The sequence below is a fragment of the Vulpes vulpes genome, chromosome 4 (genome assembly GCF_048418805.1).
Source record: "Vulpes vulpes isolate BD-2025 chromosome 4, VulVul3, whole genome shotgun sequence".
In the NCBI taxonomy this organism is placed as follows: Eukaryota; Metazoa; Chordata; class Mammalia; order Carnivora; family Canidae; genus Vulpes; species Vulpes vulpes.
The window spans coordinates 116,525,293-116,545,197 of NC_132783.1; the positions used below are offsets into that span (position 1 = coordinate 116,525,293).

Below are 19,905 nucleotides of genomic sequence, written 5' to 3' on the forward strand. Positions count from 1 at the left end.
AAACCTCACCTCACTGGTGGAGTGTATAGCCAATGCCTGAATCTCATGAATCAAAAATAACAGATGTGCCCAGAGCCTAGATTCCAAATGGTCATGAATGAAGTTGTAACTGACTCCCACACCTTACTGGTGGAAGATGGAAGGCTCTGATGTTGATATGTGTGATTGTTATCATCTGCTGCCTTTTTGTTCTTTTTTTTTTTTTTTGGTTGAAAACTGAGAAGGTAGGCTTGAGTGCAGGGGTCCATAAATTTTTGTGAGAGGGGACATGGAAAGGGAAGTACAGTGACTCAACCCCCTGACTCCTTCTCTGTCTCTGCAGGTGTGAAATGGAAGCAAGGGGCTGCTCAGAAGGACACTGTCTAGTCACCCCTGAGATCACAAGGGGGGACTGGGGGCAGCAGGAGATTCTGATCATCATAGTGGCCCTACTGTTTATCATTTTAAGCACCACTGGGCTTCTCTTCTACTGCCGCCGTTGCAAGTCCCACAAGCCCGTGGCCATGGAGGACCCAGACCTCCTGGCCAGGAGTGTTGGTGTAGACACCCAAACTATGCCTGCCATCGAGCTCAGCCCGCTGACCACCAGCTCCTGCACCAACCTGAACCAACTGGAGCCCAGCAAGACCTCGGTTCCAAATGAACTTGTCACTTTTGGACCCAGCTCTAAGCAACGGCCAGTGGTCTGCAGTGTGCCTCCCAGACTCCCGCCAGCTGCGGCCCCTTCCCACTCTGACAATGAGTCCATCATTAAGAGGACATGGTCGGGCGAAGAGATGGGTCAGTATAGCCAGAGGCCCTCAGCCTCTGGAATTGACAGAATAGGGTGATAGACCTAAACACTCCATTATGTGAGGCCGCCATCCAGCCCAGTCTCTTGGGATGGAATATGAAGGGATGTGCTCAAGGTCACAGGGCACTAGTAGGCTGGACCAGATGCCACGTCTCTGGACTCAGAGTCTGTGGCTCATTGCACCACTGCATCATGAACTCCTCCTCTAAATTCCAACTCACTCCATAGGATTGACATCTATGGCAGAAACTTGTAGACCCTGGCTAGGTGTAAATGGGATACCTGGGCCGAAAGCAGGGCTTCTGTTCCTTTGTGGTTTTCTGGGAAAGGCAAGAGTAGTAGTCTAAGCTTCTGATCACCCAATCTGGAGGTGTGGCACCCCCTGGGCCAGACCTGACTGACCTAGAGAGGGGATCTTCACCTCACTCTCATCTTTGGCTAAAAAGGAGGTGAATTTGTAAAGCACTTTATATTTTCTGGCTTATCCACCAATAGTTTAAAAGGTATTTTCATAAACTTTTTGCTGATAGGGTAATCAGGGCCCATAAAGACACAGTAACTTGTTCTAACTCATGCAACTATTCAGTAGAAGGGACAGGGCAAAGACCAAGGATGCCTGGTCTCCGATCTTCCAAGCCACATCTCATGCAGTCACCCTCTGTGACAGATGTCATCACCCCTCACCCCCCCAGTCCAAAATGTGTGTCTGTTTCCTTCAGTTGAGGAGACATAAGTCATTGGTAGGAGTTGGGATGGAGTTGCTATCTCTAGCAGTGGCGAGTGGGTTGCATGGAGTCATCCATACTCTTCCTTATTCACTGACTCTTGGATCATTGGTACAGATGTGCTATTTGAGCTGGCTTTGGGTTAAACCCCTGGCCTTGACATTGGCCCTGTTGAATTCTAGATATCAATCTAAGCTGCCACAGACAACTCATACAGATGGCCACATACCCACCCAGTCTTTTGCCCATTTCTACCACATGCTGAATTATGTATAGCAGTGATAAGGCCTGCTGAAACCTTCACCAGGGAAACTCGGAGCTCATTTGTCTCTATCTTGTCATTTTCAGTGTGCCCCGGTGGAGCTACGATCTGGCCCCCAACTTATTCCAGGAAGGAATGCTGGGAATACCCCCACACTGAAATGACCCCTGGCCCTCTGCCGCCATCGCCTCACCAGCACCAGATCCAACCTGTGATGCCGGACCCAAGTGGCCTCTATGGGGGCTTTCCCTTTCCACTGGAGCTGGAAAACAAGCGGGCACCCCTCCCACCCCGTTATAGCAACCAGAACCTGGAAGATCTGATGCCCCCACGGCCCCCCAGTCCCCGGGAACACCTGTTGGCCCCCTGTCTCAATGAGTACACAGCCATCAGCTACTACCACTCACAGTTCCAGCAGGGAGGGGGAGGGCCCTGCCTGGCAGAGGGGGGCTACAAAGGGGTGAGTATGCGCCTCAGCCGAGCTGGGCCCTCTTATGCTGACTGTGAGGTTGGGGCTGGGCATCCCACGGGGCGGGGCCAGCCCCAGGCTCCCCCCAACTATGAGGGCTCTGACATGGTGGAGAGTGATTATGGGAGCTGTGAGGAGGTTATGTTCTAGCTGTCCTCAGAGGAAGGCTGGTAGGAGGGCAAGGACTTGGCACCTTCCTCCTGTCTTACAGGAGTGAGTTGAGCATGGCTGGAAAAGTGGGAAGGAAGCCCTCATACCCAGTCCAGGCTGCCATACCTTGAAATGTGCTCTTACAGACCCCCAGGTAGTCCCTGAGGATGGAGGGAAGTTGAGGGTAGAGCTCCAAAAACAGCACTAGGGCCTCCAGCAGAATGGAGATGTACAGAGCAGTTAACTGTGGAAAACCAGGACAAACTGATTCCTGGGACCAGCAAGAGGCAGTCTGTCTCACTGATTGTCCTCTCTCTGTCCCCAGGGAGGCAGCTGTCAGGGAGCATTCTTACACCCGCCCACAGCTCCATTCCAGAGGCAGAGGCAGAGGCAGAGGCAGGTCTACCCCTGACAGGCAATCACTACATCAGCTACAGAGACAAGGTCCAGGGTCACCTGACCCTGGAGGGCCACAGGTATCCTCTTGGGGCTGAGAGGTGAGCAATGCACCTGTGCATCCTGCCTCATTCATACGTAAATGCAGCATCTGCTCTGTGTGAGGCACCGTGCTAGGCACGGGCACGATGTGAATGAAGGCGACAAGGGCTTCTGAGGAGCACCACTTGACCTCAGTCTCCTGAGGCCCCACTCCTCAAATCCAGAGTCCAAGGAACTTGCTCCACCTCTTTAAGTCATATGACTTTCCACGAGCCAGGGCCTGCCAAGATTCATGCAGCCCTGAACCTTCTTTGTCAAAGAATGCAGACCTCATGGAACTCTGGGTTCTTCACCCCAAGTTTCTCAAGCACTTTGGTCCAAAGGCAGGCAGGACATAATTCTTTGTTTTTAAAATTCTTAGGCACTTTTCAATCTTGCTGCCTGGATGAGTTGCCCCAAAGGGATTTTTCTTCCTTAGACACAAGGAACTAAGAACTCCCCATTCAGGGCATCAGGGCAGGGTAGAGGCGTGGAGCTGGACATAAGTGTCCAGGCTGGACACTCTGCCTTTTCCTGCCCCTCCATCTCGGATGCCTGCCAATCTAAGTGTTACCTGCAGTGACTCAACCCTATGCATGGAGGGTCAATGTGGGCACGTGTCTGCACATGTGGGCACCTCATGTATAGTATGTGTGTACACGTGTAGAGTATATGTAGCCAACCGTGGCAGAGACCAGAGAATTCTGGTGGGCCTTGCCACTCCCTTCCTCTACCAATCCCTTTCTCTGGTCCAATGACTTTTCATTCGTGTTGCTTCTGGAGACAAAAGTCAAAAGGAAGAGCAATAGAGACTCTCACCCACAGGGTTGCTGCTTATGGCGAGAGGGAGCTGTGTGGGTGAGGGCGTATTCGTGCGAGTGGCTCACAGCTGTGTGTGTGACTGTGTGTGAGTGGCAGGATGCATGGTTTCATTGATCACTGGTTGTTGTTTTTTTAATAATAAAGTGTCTTTTTTACGGTTATTTTATCTGTCACTTATCCTGTTTGAGGTTGGTCAATAATTTGTTTTTTCCCCTGTCAGTCTAGCTGGTCTTCTGGGGGAGGGGCCTGCTGTACTGATTTTCAGGTGTTAGCACTTGGGGGAGATGCTCAGCCCCCTGCCTGGTCCAGGGCTCAGTGAGTGATGTTTATCCTGTTTATCCGGTGAGGCCACCATGAGGCTCAGTGGGCGTTGTTTACCCCGTGAGGCCCCAGGAGGAACCACAGTGGCGGGGCCAGCTCTGGAGCCCTGGATTCAGTTCCCGCAGTAACTACAGAGCTCTCAGTCTGCAGGGGCCTGGATGCTCTGGGGGCGGGGCCGCTGATCTGCTCAGCTTGCTGGGGGGGGGGGGGGGGGGGGCGGCCGCACCCGGGAGCAGGAGTGTCCTTGATCCTGTTTAAGTTTGGGTCAGGGGAAGGGCCTGAGGGTCTCTGGGCCCCTCCAAGCTGAGGTTCATGTAATATGGGGACTAGAAGGGATCCCCCCTTGAGGTCATCAAGCACTGTGACTCCCAAACCTAGCAAAATGACTAAAATATAGCTCCAACGCCACATATACAAAATCAGAATCTCTGGGGGCGAGGCCCAGGACACTTTTCAGGGAAAAACATCTCTAATTCCAACACAACTGCCCACAATCAGGGGCAAGTCCACTAATCAGCAAGTGAGTAAATAAATGGCCTGGGGCAAGACTTCAGGACTTGCACCAGCACCCCCTGCACCACATGACACTGGTAGGGGAGAGTGAGCTTTATAGCACAGGTCTTGGGAAGGCAGCCCTCCTGGTGTCCGGAGCCAGCCTACGCCTGAGGCTCCACGGGCTCACTTCACAGCCCAGCTGGATGTGCACGTCACTGGGCAACTGTGACACGAGCTTGCAGGTGACACCAAGACTGGCAAGCCCAGGCCCTGCTGCTGAGTTCCCAGTAGAGGTGGGCAGAGAAGGCACATCCATGGGGGGCACCAGAGTACATCGTGGCACCAGAGCCCGACAGGCTGGGTTCCAAACCCCCTCTGCCACACACCAATGTGGCCTCAGGCAGGTATGAATTGGCTTTCTGTTTTTTTTTTTTTAGAACAATAAACAACAAATGGTGACCATTGTACTAGAGAATATTACCAGATAGTATGTAGATAAGGTTAGCTTATCAGAACTGTGCAGGAAATCACATCTAAGCTAGTCCAGTGTTGCCCAGATTTCTGTTTTTTTGCTTGCCACTTTTATGATTTTTGCCTAATACCACCTGTATCATTATTCACTTTACAATTTTTAGTGCATTCCAATTTTTTTAAAAAATATTTTTATTCACCTTAAAATGACATATTCACAAACTAAAGGATTTGAAAGTTACTGTTTTTTTCTAGAACACATGAAAACATATAAACATTCAGATTTTTTTTTAAAAAAAATTTATTCATGAGAGACACAGAGAGAGAGAAGCAGGCTCCCTGCGGGGAGCCCAGTGCCGGACTCAATCCCGGGACTCCAGTATCACACCCTGAGCCAAAGGCAGACGCTCAACCGCTGAGCCACCGGGCATCCCAACATTCAGATTTTTAAAATGACTGTCCAGGGTCTGCTAAATCAACTGTGGAAGATGCTGATGTAGTGCATCTTCATACCTGCTGTTCCTCATCCCAAGGCCCACAGGGGAAAAGATGAGACCCACATTCAGGCCTGCACCCAGCTTGGTTATCTCCCTACAACACGCTCTCCTTTTCCTGGATGGGGATGCCTGTCTCCACCCAGCCCACCTTCCCCCACCCCCCACAACAGGCCCCTCCTTCCCTTTGTCTTCCCGAGCCTGCACCTTCATGTACCAACCACCAGAGGGCGCTCTGGGATAAAGACTCAGCCTACTGAGCGGTAGGCGATCCCAAGGTTTTCAGGGAAATTCTTCAGTCTCAAGTCCCTGGGGCTCTGGTTCCAAACGTCCTGAGTCTTACACAGCGTAACAGTGGCCAAGGAAGGCAGAGACGCATGTTTCTTGACCTCCCGGCTGGGTGTCTTTACAGCTCACCAAAATCATCTTTGCTACCACCACTCACTGGGGCACTTGCCGTATGACAGGTGCAGGGCAAGCACTGGACAGATTTTGTCTCATTTAATCCTCACAAAACCCAGCAAGGTAAGTACCTTCACAGAGGGACAGAGGGACAGAGACATACATAAATTAAGTGGCTTGTAACTTAAATTAGTGATTTAAAGTGAGGTCACCCAGTTCACAGGTGGCAGGGCCGGGATTTAATCCCAAGGCAGTCTGACTCCCAATTTTGCCTTACATTTGGGTTCATGAGACAAACTGCAGACACAAGACATCAGGGGGTGGAGGGTCAGCAGCAAGAAGGACTGAGAGGGCTTAGTCTAATGAGTTCATGGGCCAAGAGTGTCACCATAATTCTAAGTTGTATTAACAGCCAGAGAGTCTGGATCCTGGGAGGTGGAGTCAGCGCAATCCTGGGGCTCTCAATCCCAAACCAGTCCTGTGATCCTGTGCCCAGTTCTGAGGCTGGACCTGAAGAGCACCACGGCAACCTTGAGCATTGCTAGAGGGCAGCTGGGAGGGGTGGGATTGAGGGCTCACAACTATGTCCAGCATGGAAGGGCAACTGGAATCACCAGACAATGGTAAAGGAGCTGTGAGCCTGTTCACTTGGAGGGCCATGGAGGGAGGCCGGGCCGGCACAGCTGCACCATCACATGGGGTTTATCAGGGCCTAACAGAGAAGGCCAATGTATCTTCCAAAAACTGGAACAATGCTCTGGAGGGGACATGTGAGGTCTTGGGGGGAAGACTTAGGCCATGGCTAGAACCTCAAAATGAGCATCCCAGTGAAGAAAAGCAGAGCCCAAGGCCTTGGGGAGGAAGAACATTCTCTTTTGGACTGAAGATTATGGAGATTCTGAAAGATAAGAGTTGAGAAAAATGAAGTATATAAAGTTTTGAGATATGGAGTGATTTGCCCAAGGCCAGTGGCTAGTTTTGTATAGAACAGGTGGCCCATCCTGCAATCCCATGGTGAATGGGTAAATGCCAGCCTATGAGGGCATCTGGGCCCAGGTGCTGGACAACAACCCATACTTCAGTGTCTAAAGACATACTTTAGAAGACCTCTAAAGGTCTTCTGATAGCTCTGTCTTGAGGAGAGGCACAGAAGGTCTCACCAAGTAAAGAGCAAGAACTTTCTCAAGGACCCCGCTGGGAAAAGACAAGCCTTTAGAATTTTCTCAAGATCCCTCAACAAATCTATAGGGTGAAACCAAGGAAAGTGCTTAGTAGACTGATAGAAAACAAAAAGTAAATGCAGTGAGTCAACTCCTTAGAGGATAGACATCATGTTCTACTAAAGGAAATCACACTGGATTTAGTAATCAGCTAATTCCAGATACAATATTAGTCCCACAGCCAGGTACTGGGAGATCAAGTCTGATCCGAACAATGCCTCCAAGAGCTCATGATCTAGGGAGTGGCCAAGTAGTCACAGATCTCTAGCATAAGCAGAGATGAGGCTAACTGGAGAAGAGATGTTATTGCTCTTGAGAAAGGAGCCATAAATTATGACTGACATAGCCAGGGAAGGTTCTAACGAGCAGCCATCTGAGCTGGATCTTAAAATTGAGCTTTCAGTTTAGCACAGAGGGAAGGGCCAGGCAGGCTAAGGGAAAAGCTCAGAGTGAAGGCCTAGAGGTTTAAAGTATTTGGGCAGTGGTGGGTAGTCCCAATATGTTGGGGTTGGAATGTGGGGGGGGGGGACTTAGGCATTCAGACTAGGGCCTGGAAATGTTCTATGTCCACTGAGGGGTGTGAGTGATGGAGTTAGAGGCAGAGAGGCAGATCTCAGGGGCAGTATGAAGTCTGGAGTCAGACAGACCTGCTCCATCACTTAGGAAATGTATGATCTTGGTTAAGTTATTGAGCCGTTTATGCCTCAATCTGCAAAGCGGGGATATTACCAGCATCTTCCCTCACTGAACATTGAGTACTAGAAGAGATAATATAGGTAACATGTTTAGCGTAGTGGCATAGTAAAGGCTCAAAAGTTGTTATATATTTTATCACTACTATTAAAAAGGCAGATCGTTTTGTAGTATCCATAACCATACACTTACCCTTGTTCAATGGCCAAGATAAAAAAAAAAAAACATCACTCCAGCTAGGGATAAGGAGGAGCTAAATGTATTATGGCTGTAGTTCTCAATAGGAGAGGGGGTGATTCCCCCCACCTAGCCCCCCACACAAGGGTACCTCTGGCAATGTCTGGAGACACTTTTGATTGCTACAACTGGCATTTAGTGGCTAGAGGCCAGGGATGTTGCTAAACATCCTACAATGCACAGGGCATTCTCCACAGCAAAGAATTATTCACCCCCGAAAGTACATAATACCAAAGTTGAGAAACTGTTCTAAGGAAACATATGTGGGCTTTATGCAGTACTATAGCAGCTGGGAACCTGGGCTAAGGGAGAAGTATACTTTTTTTTTTTTTTTTTTGTCTTCTGAACAGATAAGTCTGGGACTCTAACCCAGATTCTTTTTTTATTTTATTTTTTTTATTGGTGTTCAATTTGCCAACATATAGAATAACACCCAGTGCTCATCCCATCAAGTGTCCCCCTCAGTGCCCGTCACCCAGTCACCCCCACCCCCCACCCACCTCCTCTTCCACCACCCCTAGTTCATTTCCCAGAGTTAGGAGTCTCTCATGTTCCGTCTCCCTTTCTGATATTTCCCACTCATTTTTTCTCCTTTCCCCTTTATTCCCTTTCACTATTTTTTATATTCCACAAATGCATGAGACCATATAATGTTTGTCCTTCTCCGATTGACTTATTTCACTCACCATAATACCCTCCAGTTCCATCCACGTCGAAGCAAATGGTGGGTATTTGTCGTTTCTAATGGCTGAGTAATATTCCATTGTATACATAGACCACATCTTCTTTATCCATTCATCTTTCGATGGACACCGAGGCTCCTTCCACAGTTTGGCTATTGTGGACATTGCTGCTATAAACATCGGGGTGCAGGTGTCCCGGCATTTCACTGCATCTGTATCTTTGGGGTAAATCCCCAGCAGTGCAATTGCTGGGTCATAGGGCAGGTCTATTTCTAACTCTTTGAGGAATCTCCACACAGTTTTCCAGAGTGGCTGCACCAGTTCACATCCCCAGGGAGAAGTATACTTATGCCAATAATAGCAGTTATGGCATGTGGTTTTGCATATTTACAAAGAGGCACCATTCTGGAGTCTACATTTATCAGATTAAATACCAGGGTGAATACAAAACAGTAGATAATCCAACAATGTATAAAAATAATAATATGCCATGACTAAGTAGGATTTAATCCAGATAAGCAAGACCAGTTCAATATTGAAAAGTCAACTTAATCCACCATATCAATAAGTGAAAAAAGAAAAACCATAGATCATGTCAATTGATGGAGAAAAAATTTGACAAAATTCACTTATTTGTGATTAAAAAAAAATCTCTCAAGGATGGCTGGATGGCTCAGTGGTAGAGTGTCTGCCTTCGGTTCAGGGCATGATCCTGGTGCCCTGGGATTGAGCCTTGCATCAGGCTCCCCATGGGGAGCCTGCTTCTCCCTCTGCCTATGTCTCTGCCTCTCTCTCTCATGAATAAATAAAATCTTTTTTTTAAAAAATCTCTCAGCATGGAAATAGAGGGGAACTTCCATAAAAATCTTAAAGCTTATATCATACTTAGTAGTGAAAGACTGAATGTTCTCTCTATAGGATGAGAGACAAGGCTAGAATGTTCACTCTCACTGACAACTCTTTTTTTTTTTTTTTTTTTAACACAGTGCTAGAAGTTCTAGCCATTGCAATAAGAAAAAGAAAAGTACATAGACTGGGAAAAAAGGGAAATACAACTATTTATATATGCAAACAACATGACTATATACACAGAACATTTCAAGTAACCTTGACAAAAACTCACAGAACTACTGAGTATAGATAGGTTGCAGGACACAAGATTAACATGCAAAAATCAACTGCATTTCTACAGACTACCAATGAACACATGGAAATTGAAATTAAAAACACATTACCATTTAAAATTGCTCCAAAGAAAATTAAATATTTAGGTGTACACCCAAAAAAACATTTACAAGATCTGATAAATAGCTAAAATAAAAAATAATGAAAACACCAAATGCTGATAGAAACTGGGTCACTCACACATTGCTGGTAAAATGTAAAATGGTACAGCCACTCTGGAAAATGCTTTGCAAATTCCTTTTAAAACTAAAAATGGGCTTACATACAAGTCAGCGATTTCACTCTTGGATATATATTCTATAGAAATAAAAACTTATTTTCATGCGGGAACTTGTACGTAAATGAATATTCATAGCAGCTTTATCTGTAATAGCCAGATCTGGAAACGATGCAGTTTAACAATGGTTAAATCAACTGTGGTACATCCACACCATGGAATATGACTTTGCAATAAAAAAAAGACAAACTATTAAAACAGGCAACAATTTGAATGATCATCAACGAAATTATACTGAGTGGAAAGCAGCCAACTTCAAAAGGGTATATATTGTGTAATTCAATTTATATGACGTTTGTGAAGTAACATAATGATAGAGATGAAGAACAGATTAGTGGTTGCCCAGGGTTGAGGATGTAGTAAGAGTGCAGGAGGTATCTCCCTATACAGGCAGCATGAAGGAGTCTTGTGGTGATGGCACAGATAAGCATCTTGACTGTGTTAGTGGAAGCTATAAATATGATAAAATTGTTTACAGCCACACACACACATACACATGTGCACATACAAATGAGTGCATATGTGACTGAAGAAATCCAAAAGAGTTCTATATATATTGTGCCAACATCAGTTTCCTGGTTTTGGTCACGTACTATAGTTATATAAGATGTTAACATTGGGGGAGCCTGGAAGAAGGGTGCACTGGACCTCCCCATACATTTCCTTGCACCTGAATCCATAATTACTTCAAAGCAGAAAGCTTTAAAATTTCTAAGACTAAATTTTAAAATATATCACTAAAGAAGACTGTCCAATGGCAAGTAAGCCAGGAAAAGGTGCAGGACAACATTAATCATTAGGCAAATGCAAATTAAAACCACAAAGAGGTATTACCCTATACCCATTAAGCTGGCTAAAATTTAAAAGACCATAATATCAAGTATTGGTGAGGATATGGAGCAACTGGAGCTTTTATAAATTGTTGGTCAGAACAGAAAATAGCGGAGTCACTCTGTAAAAACAATTTTCCAATTTCTTATAAAGTTAATATACACTTACCATACAAACCCACAATTTCACTTCTAGGTATTTACCAAGAGAAATGAAAACATATGTCTACATGAAGGTCTGTACATGAATATTTATAGCAGCTTTATTCATCATAGCCAAAACCCAGAAGCAACCCAAATATCCACAATTTACAAATGAATAAACAAATTATGGTTCATCCATACAATGGAATATTATTCAGCAATAAAAGGAAAGAAACTACTGATAACAAGGCACAATACAGATGAATATAGAAAGGATTATGCTAAATGGAAAGAAGCCAGATATAAAGGCCTATATATTTAATGGCTGCATTTATGTGACATTCTAGAAAAGGCAAAACTAGAGACAGAAAAATCAGATCAATTGTTGCCAAGGGCCAAGTGTAATGGGGATGGGATTGACTGCAAAGGAGCACAGAGGACCTTTTTAGGGTAAAACAAACATTCCATATCTTGATTAAAATGGTAGTCAAATGCATTTGTCAAAACTCATCAAACTGTATACTTTGAAACAGGTGAATTTTATTACCTGTAGATAATACTCAAATTTTTACCCCCAAAGGGGGGGGGGGGACCAATGACCAAGGATCTAGTATTGTGCACCAGTTAAAGATATGCACAGTTTCTTGCGTATGTCTGCTATAGGCAGAGTCTAAGGAAGAGTGAGCTTACTTAGCAAAGAGCCCCAAGTTTAGGGTCCCAATTCAGTTCACTGTCACTCAATTTATGCCTGCAGCAGTTCAGTGGGTTTACTTTGAGGGCCCTTGTTACCTGGAAGGGGAGATTATAGCCATTAAGTGTGAACATGAGCGGGAACAAAAATGTGAAGAGGTAAACAATCTAAAAAGTTTCGAATGCTCTCCACAAAGGAAGTGAGCAAAACATGATTATAGTGAATAAATGCAAAACCACACAGCAAGTAAAACTGCTTTGGAGTCTTGGTTTTCTTCAATTCGGCTAATATTTCAGAAAGTGCTTCATAAGCTCTCATGCCCGGGTGGTTTAGAACATTCTCTCTAACCCTCACAATAATTCCTAAAGGCGGACCTCCTTCCTGAGGCTGTAACAGAGAGGAGGCGGCAGCCAGTGCCTTTGGGAAGTGCTTGTGTCCTGGAATAACAAGGCTTGCCTGTGCATCCTAATTCTGCCACTTACTGGTTGATGACTTGGAACAGTCACTGAATCCCTCTGACCCCACAATTCCAGAAATAAATATTGATAATCAAAAGTAGTCATAAAGCATTCCCTGCCTTCCTCTCTGTAAAGTGCTATACTTCAGAAGTGTGCCTCAAGGGCTTTGCTGTTGAGTGGGTATAATTCAGTAGCCACCCAAGATTGGTTTTCAGATCATCTTAGCTAACATAGTCTTGTTTTCCCTCTTAATGTGACAACAGAGGATGAGAGTTATCTCTTCCACTGCCCTAAAGTCAATTTCCCTGCTTCAAACATATATACATGCATGGAAGGGGTGGGATTTCAAGGAATTGGCCTATATGATAGTCAGGGTTGGCAAATCCAAGACTTACAGGGTAGGCTGGCAACTCTTGTACAGGAGCTGATGCTGCAGTCTTGAGGCAGAATTTCTTCTTTCTCATTGAAATGTCAGTTTTCCTCTTAAGGCCCTTCAACTGATTGGATGAGGCCCACCCACATTTTGAGGATTAAGGCAAATGATTATAGACATCAACCACATCCACAAAATACCTTCATAGCAACACTTAGAATAGTGTTTGATTGAATAGCTGGATTATTCAATATTACAGCCCAGCCATGTTAATACAGGAAACTAACCATCATACCTGTCAAGTACAATCATCTGACATAGACAGGGTTGAGAGTTCTTAATCAAGTTTTTAGGAAAAGCAGGAGTAAGCTAAGGAAGGGCTGAATTGTCTAACAGAAAAACAACTACCTGGCCCCTTTCTTGGGAACTCTCAATTCCTTAAGTGGTTCTTTTATTTGGACTACTCCCCCGGATCAGCTCTGTGACGTAAACTACAAACATTTTGACCTAGTCAGATCTAGTAAAGACATCTGAGTGATATTTTTTAAAAAAGGCAAAAACAAAGATGCAGACTGCAACCTCTCAAAAATAAAAAATAAAACTCATTTATTGATAAAGGAAAAGTTTAACACATGATACATGTGCAGAACACAAAACAAATTCTTCTATGAGCTCCTGCATGATCTACATCTCTACACATACCATGCGAGAAATAGACATCCATGTAGGCACATACACAGTATAATATACACGGCACTGTCTGGTTACCAAGACCTGGGGATGGTAGTTTCTCATATTCATCTTATTCACACATTCATTGACGTGGTTTACAAGAGAGTCACATAATTTTATTGTTCACTAAAACAAAACAACTTCCCCAGCATCACCTTGATTGAAACAAAAGAACATGGCTTAAAACAGGCACCCTCCACCCTCATCCCCCACTCCTCCTTCCAGTAACCACATATCAGCACCACTTACATCCACTGGCCTGAGAATGGCCCAGTGGTACAAAGAACAGGGAAGAAATATCACAAGCTGATGCTGTCAGAGCAAACAGCCTTGCGAACAGCAGGACTAATTAAATTATCTAAAAGTATTGAACATGATTGCAAGCACAAACTACACCCTCTCCTTTTCCCCTAATGGTCTTGGAGATTTGTAATGTACTTTGGAAAATTTAATTCTAAGGCAGACTTTGGAGCCGACTCCCTAATCACGTTGTGCCACTTGGACTTTGTGTCTCTGCTGGAAGGAAGTGGCTTCGTGTTCTGACCAGGGCCAATGCCGGGGTCTGCCTTAACATCTGACTGGCTATGAAATAAAACCCACTGATGTGGACTCCTCTGCTGTGAGTAGTGAGTAGAGAGAGCTGTAAACAGAGATAAAGTGAGATTTTGCACTTCCAGAAAACATGAGGTGAATATGTAGTGTCAAACAGAGATGATATTCTATAATTCAGGAAGGGAGACATTTGAGAAGAAAAAAGGAAGCCAGAGAACAGGGCAGGGGGACAGATTTCCCTAAGATCCCTTTCTGGGATCATCACTTTAAGACAACTGAAAAAAACTGCAAATTGTACCTTTCATGGGGGTAGAGTAAGTAGTGAGCACCAGCCAATGAATTTGGCTGGAGAGGTGAGGGGAAGAGAGGGATAGCATGAGCTGCAGGTTCTGAGCTAAGACACGCCACACATTCACATATGGCTGGCCTGCATTTGTGCAGGTGAAGGGCTCCTAGCCAGGTGGACAGCAGCACAATATAAATAATGACACTTGTAAATGTTGACAATGGCTAGAAAAATTAAATAGAAGACACCAGATCACATTCTTCCCAATGAATACCTGCATTCCGACTCTTCCCAACAGAGTGGGAAACCTCTTGACAGCAGCATACGCAGGAAGGAACGAAGGGCTCTGAGAAGCTACCTCTAGGCTAATGGAAATCCGAGGCTGCACTGGGGAAGCTGGGGAACAGACACAGCGCCTAACAGTATGGGGCCAGAAAATCCCACGGTTTGCCTTTGGCCCCGCAGATGCAGCCTCACACTCCAGAGAGCCTTGCTCTGTTGCTCCTTGATCAGACTTCTGCTTATGCTGGGCCTTTTTTGAAAGGGACCAGAGCAGGACACACGGAGAAGCTGGGCAGCTGGTTCCTAAGGGCAATGGGAAGAAACCAGGGAAGGCTCTCCGACTGAAGAAGCCTCGTGGGCAGAAGAGTAAGCTTCCCTGAGCTGGCCCAGAGGGCTGCTTCCAGGAGAAGAGAAAGGGCTTCCTCTCACTTCCGTCTTCTGGCTGACCCTTTACTTGACACCTAAGTGCTAGCAACTGCACACTGAGAAAGGCCCACTCACAGGATGCCCTCACTCCCTCGGCCTGGGTCTTCTGAAGCAGCAAGAGCACAGGGAAAAGAACAAACAGGGAGAAGGCTGTGTCAAATTAGTTTCCAAAAACCCCAAAGCTAGCGCCATCTCTCCTCATACCTCATTTCCCAGGCTAGTGACCCTGAAGCAATGAGGCTGCATTTTGCTAAAGACCTGGGGCCAGAGTACCACAGTTATGCACCACCCAGTCCTCAGGTCCAGTCTTACTATTCACCTGGACAGGACGGCCTCTCGCAGCTTCCTGAGTCACAGACACTTCCACCACAGAAAATGTGGGGAGGATACACATCTGATCCCCTTCCTCTGGCACACGCCTTCTCACTGAAAACAACTCTAAGGACTGCCGTGGAAAGACGGCTAGACCCTGGGGCTTGCAAACAGAAGAGAACAACCCTTGAACCCAATCTGGTAACTTCTAGACCTGAGACTTCATGGGGCAGGCTGTTGCCACCTCCAGCTGGAGTCTTGGTCCTATAAGTTCCTATTGGCAACTACAGAAAGGGTGGTAAAAAGTATCGTTCTCCTCAGGGAGTCCAAGTCACAACTGATCACATCTCCCTTAGTTAATAAATTGTTAGTAGGTTGGGAGTCACTGTAATGACAATTTGGCTTTGGAGCAGAAGAGAAAGGTAGGGCTGGGTCAGGGGATCACAGCCCTTACGAGCTTTGGTGAAACACACAAAAAACATGAGCCCTGATGACGCATGCTGCTCTCCAACTTTCGAGGTGAACTGCATCTCCAAGTAAGCAAGAGGCTGGTAACAGCAATGGAGGATGACCTTGTTCCACATGCATGAACACACACACACACACACACACACACACACACACACACATGCACACAGCTCAGGGGATGGAGAGTTCATGAATGCCCTTCTGAATAGTTCTCACACTAAGAGGCAAGAAGAGACAGCTCAAACCAAGGCAATGCACCTTTCTTTGCTTTCTCTGCAGTCTGTTCCCAAATCTCAAGGCTGACCTTGAGGTGAGCCATCACTGAGACTATTTCTGACACTCAGGGAGGCATGCAGGGGAGGGATGGGGTCATAATTAGTGTTTAGAACACAAGGGACCAAAGTCCCTACTGAGTGGTTCCCTTTAGAAGTCTAGGTCATGGAGGCAGCTTGGGGCAGGGCACTGCTTCTCCCTGTCCCTCGTTGATTGTAAACGACCAAGCACCACACATAGTATCAGACCAGCTGCTTCTTAATTCTATGAACTTAATTTCGCACTCTCTGTGCACACTGGCCTCATCTTCTCATGCACGGCAAAGTGTGGGTGTCTCCCAAACATACTGGAGACTGAACACTACTGTGCCATGTGCCTGTCAGGGGCTGAGGCTGAAAAACAGGCCCAAGTGCACAAAGCACCCATCTTGTAAGCCTCCTGTGGACAGAAGCACATCCCACTTGGCCATTTTTTCCTTGGCCTAGTGCGCCGGCAAACATATCCTGAGTCCTTCATATCTTCTCAATATGAAATCAGGCTGGTCGATGGGAGGCAAAGTCCACGCCTCCCCACAGAGGTACACATTTAGATGATCCTGATTAAAACCTTTGGGGTACTCAGCCAAGAGTGCTGAGTACCAAAGCACACATTTCCTGGACCAAGTTTCTTTTCCGCAGGAGAAGCCTAGTAAAAGTTTACTAAGGAAGGAACAATTCATAATAACCCCAGATCTAGAGACAGAGTCTAAAAACAGAAGCTAGTTTTAAATAAAATATAAATATTTTCAATTTAGGCAGCACTTGATATCTTTCAGAAGCTAAAGCAACTAAGAATATGACATCGTGACCCACACAAGGAATTCAGAGAAGGTGTTGCTGAGGGTCACAAGCCAGAGAGAGTAAAAGATTAAAAGCTCCAGCTTTGGGGGCTGGTTTTAAACTACTAGGTAGGTCCAGGCACCTCCTGGATACTTGGATAGCTAGGAGGATACTGAGGTAAAATATTTGGGAGAGGTATGACAAAGAGAGAGGCCTGGCCTTATAAAGAGAGGGTGGTTCCCACTCATTTAATCTAGGCCTGGGCCTGCCTGGAAAAGAGAAAACATGAGGTGGGGGATGCTAAGATTTTTAAATAAAGTGAGCTGTGCAACAGGAATAAATCAAATGAGGTGGGTCAGAAGGGGGGTGGTGAGTAAGGGAAGAGACATCATAAAGGAAAACAGTTGAAAAGTTCTGGGTTAAATAAGTACAAATGCACAGGGATGGCATTGCCACTAAGAGGGACTTCTGCATATCTGCTACCCATCCTCTCCTCTGCCCTCAGCCCCACCTGGCCCAGGGTACCTAGGTGTCAGCTAGAGGGGTTCCCTGACAGCAACCCTGCCTTCCCCCAGAGCCTTAACCCTACCTGAGGCTCTGGGGCCAGGTGCTGGGGAACACACAGAGGTGGGGTGGGTAGCTGCAGGGAATGCACCCAGATTGCTATACAAAGGCACTGGTGGAGTTGATGAAGATGGGAGCATTGCTTGGCTGGATCAGCTCGTAGAGGGCTTCATATGTCCCCACCACAAAGCCCACGAAGCCCAGGATGCTGATCAGGGCGTCCTTGGCGATGGTGAGGGGGCTCATGCCCTCCGAGTAGTACGTGGTGATCTCCAGGAGGGGCGGGATGATGAGGGCCAGGGCGCTGCTGCTCACAGACCCCACCAGAGAGATGACCAGGTCCAGGCGGGGGATGAGGATGGCCAAGACGCCTGTAGGAGAAGAGGACACACCTGTTCAAGACTGCCCAGAGCTGGAAGTGACCTCCTCACTGCTGAGCAAATTTAGCAAGTGTTCTTCCTCTAGAATGGAGAGCTCTGTAGAAACCCAGACATTATCCAGTCCAATCTCTCATTCCACAGGTGAAAAAACAAATGCCTATAGGTATGGAACAACCTGGGTCTCACTGCAAGGTTGGCAGAACTAGGACTAGAACCCAAATCACCTGGATTTTGGCTTTTCCTGCCACAGAACACGACTTCTATCTTTCTGGAGCAAAGGAACTAAATTACATTCCAGGATAGTCTGGTCCCCACCAGAGGAGATAGGCTAGAGCAGAAAGGGAGGTGGACTTGAGTGGTCATTTTTGTACCACTGAGGGTACCTCCAACACTAACATTTCTACTTAATGGACAAATAACAAAATAGGAGGGGGGGGGGAGCTGTCCTTCTGAATGGTATCACTATAACCCCATTTCACAGAGCATTTCCCCACAGGGCAGGGAGAAGCAATTCAGTGTGTAGGCTGACCTGAGAAGCCAGGCTCCACACAATGACTGCATGCCTACGCCAGGACAAGCTAGTGGCTCCCACACCTGAAACTTAGCTGCAGGTGTATGTGAGGGAAGTGGAAATGATGGAGAAGAATGGTAGGCTGCATTAGGAAGCCTACCTTCCACAGCATAGCCATGACTGCCTCGCTGTCCAACTAAGAGAAGGAGGCTTCACTAACTGCCCTTACTTTGGTGGCCACTGATTCCGCTGTTCCCATCTGACTCAGCCTTCCACTGTGGGTGAGGAGTGAAGGCCAATGTTTCACAAGTTTATGGAGGATTATGGGCTCTGGAATTAGGCTCTTGTGTTTAAATCCTGGCTCTCTCTGAGTGACACTGGGGGAAGTTATATAGCTGCTTTCTATTCACCGGTTTTCTCGTTGGCAAGATGAGGATACAAATGGCTCCTGTGTCACAGAGATATCATGATGATGAAATGAGCTGACACAGGCACTTAACAAAAGGCCTGACATACAACAGGCTCATAACATAGCTCATATAATCATTGCTAGTATATATACTGTTGCCCAAGAAAAGTGCACTAATAACTCAGTAGTAATCAAATGTATTTTGATGAATTGTCTTCCCCCTGCAGGCTCCAACTGGAAAATCCTTAGCACATCCTGACCTTGCTGATTCCCACCAGTTACATCTTATATGGGGGCTTCAGTTCCTTTGCTCCAACCTCATTTCATAGAGCAATTTAGCCAAGTCGTTCTGAGGAAGGCACCACAGTGGTGAGATTGCCAGAACATCTCAGTCTAAGGCAGCCAGTTTTATCCTCAGGTCAATTCTCCTCCTCTGATGGACTGTCCGCATTGATCACTGCTTCTTTGAGCACAAGGGCTGGGTTGCATTTAGAAGCCAGGTTTTATGAGAAGCGCTTGCTTTTGAGCTGGAATAGCACTCCGTTGCAATAAGAGGAGAGGCACATGGGACCAAGACTCACCAGGGCAGAGAAGGGTCATGCCTCCTTGTCTCACATTTACCCTGAAAATGTGTCAACTTAAATGAATTCAGTTCCTCATTCACACTGGCCACATTTCAAGGATTTAACAGTCACTGGTGCCTAAAGGCTACCGTTCTGCACAGCACAGACCCAGAACACTCCCATGAAGGCAGAACCTTTAGTGTCTGGTAGACAGCACTGTGAGGCAGCCAATCATGGGCTGAATCTGCCTTGGGTCTATGGGAATATAACTCGGCAACATTATTACTATTGTCCCCAAAGAGGTTAAATGATAGAAAGTGACAGAGTTGAGACTAGACTCCAGGACCTCAAGTCCCTGATACAGTCACATCACAGAGCTGACAATTAAAAATGCAGAACGATACCTGCTGGAGGGAGAAGGCTCATCAGCAGAAAGATTCTGCCTGTCAAGAACTGCAGAGTCAGATGCTGGGTTAACTTTTTTTTTAAGATTTTATTTTTTTATTCATGAGAGACACACAGAGAGAGAAGCAGAGACAGGCAGAGAGAGAAGCAGGCTCCATGCAGGGAGCCCAACGTGGGACTAGATCCTGGATCCCAGGATCACACCCTGAGCCAAAGGCAGACACTCAAGCACTGAGCCACCCAGGTGCCCCC

At 46.4% G+C, this 19,905-nt stretch overlaps 2 protein-coding genes across 4 annotated transcripts in view; one reads left to right on the plus strand and one right to left on the minus strand.

The window, feature by feature from the left end:
* The window catches only part of FAT2 (FAT atypical cadherin 2), an 80,463-nt gene extending 76,604 nt beyond the window's left edge, over positions 1–3,859 (plus strand). The window contains exons 23-24 of the mRNA XM_072756844.1: positions 323–780; positions 1,867–3,859. Of these exons, the coding sequence (XP_072612945.1) occupies positions 323–780; positions 1,867–2,399 (991 nt within the window). The 3' untranslated portion in view covers positions 2,400–3,859. The remainder of the gene's footprint in view (positions 1–322; positions 781–1,866) is intronic.
* A 9,395-nt stretch (positions 3,860–13,254) lies between these two features.
* Positions 13,255–19,905, minus strand: part of SLC36A1 (solute carrier family 36 member 1) — a 45,662-nt gene continuing 39,011 nt past the window's right edge. For all 3 annotated transcript variants that reach the window (XM_072756794.1, XM_072756795.1, XM_026008292.2), the window contains exon 11: positions 13,255–17,756. In XM_072756794.1, coding sequence (XP_072612895.1) covers positions 17,485–17,756 — 272 coding nt within the window. In that variant the 3' untranslated portion in view covers positions 13,255–17,484. The remainder of the gene's footprint in view (positions 17,757–19,905) is intronic.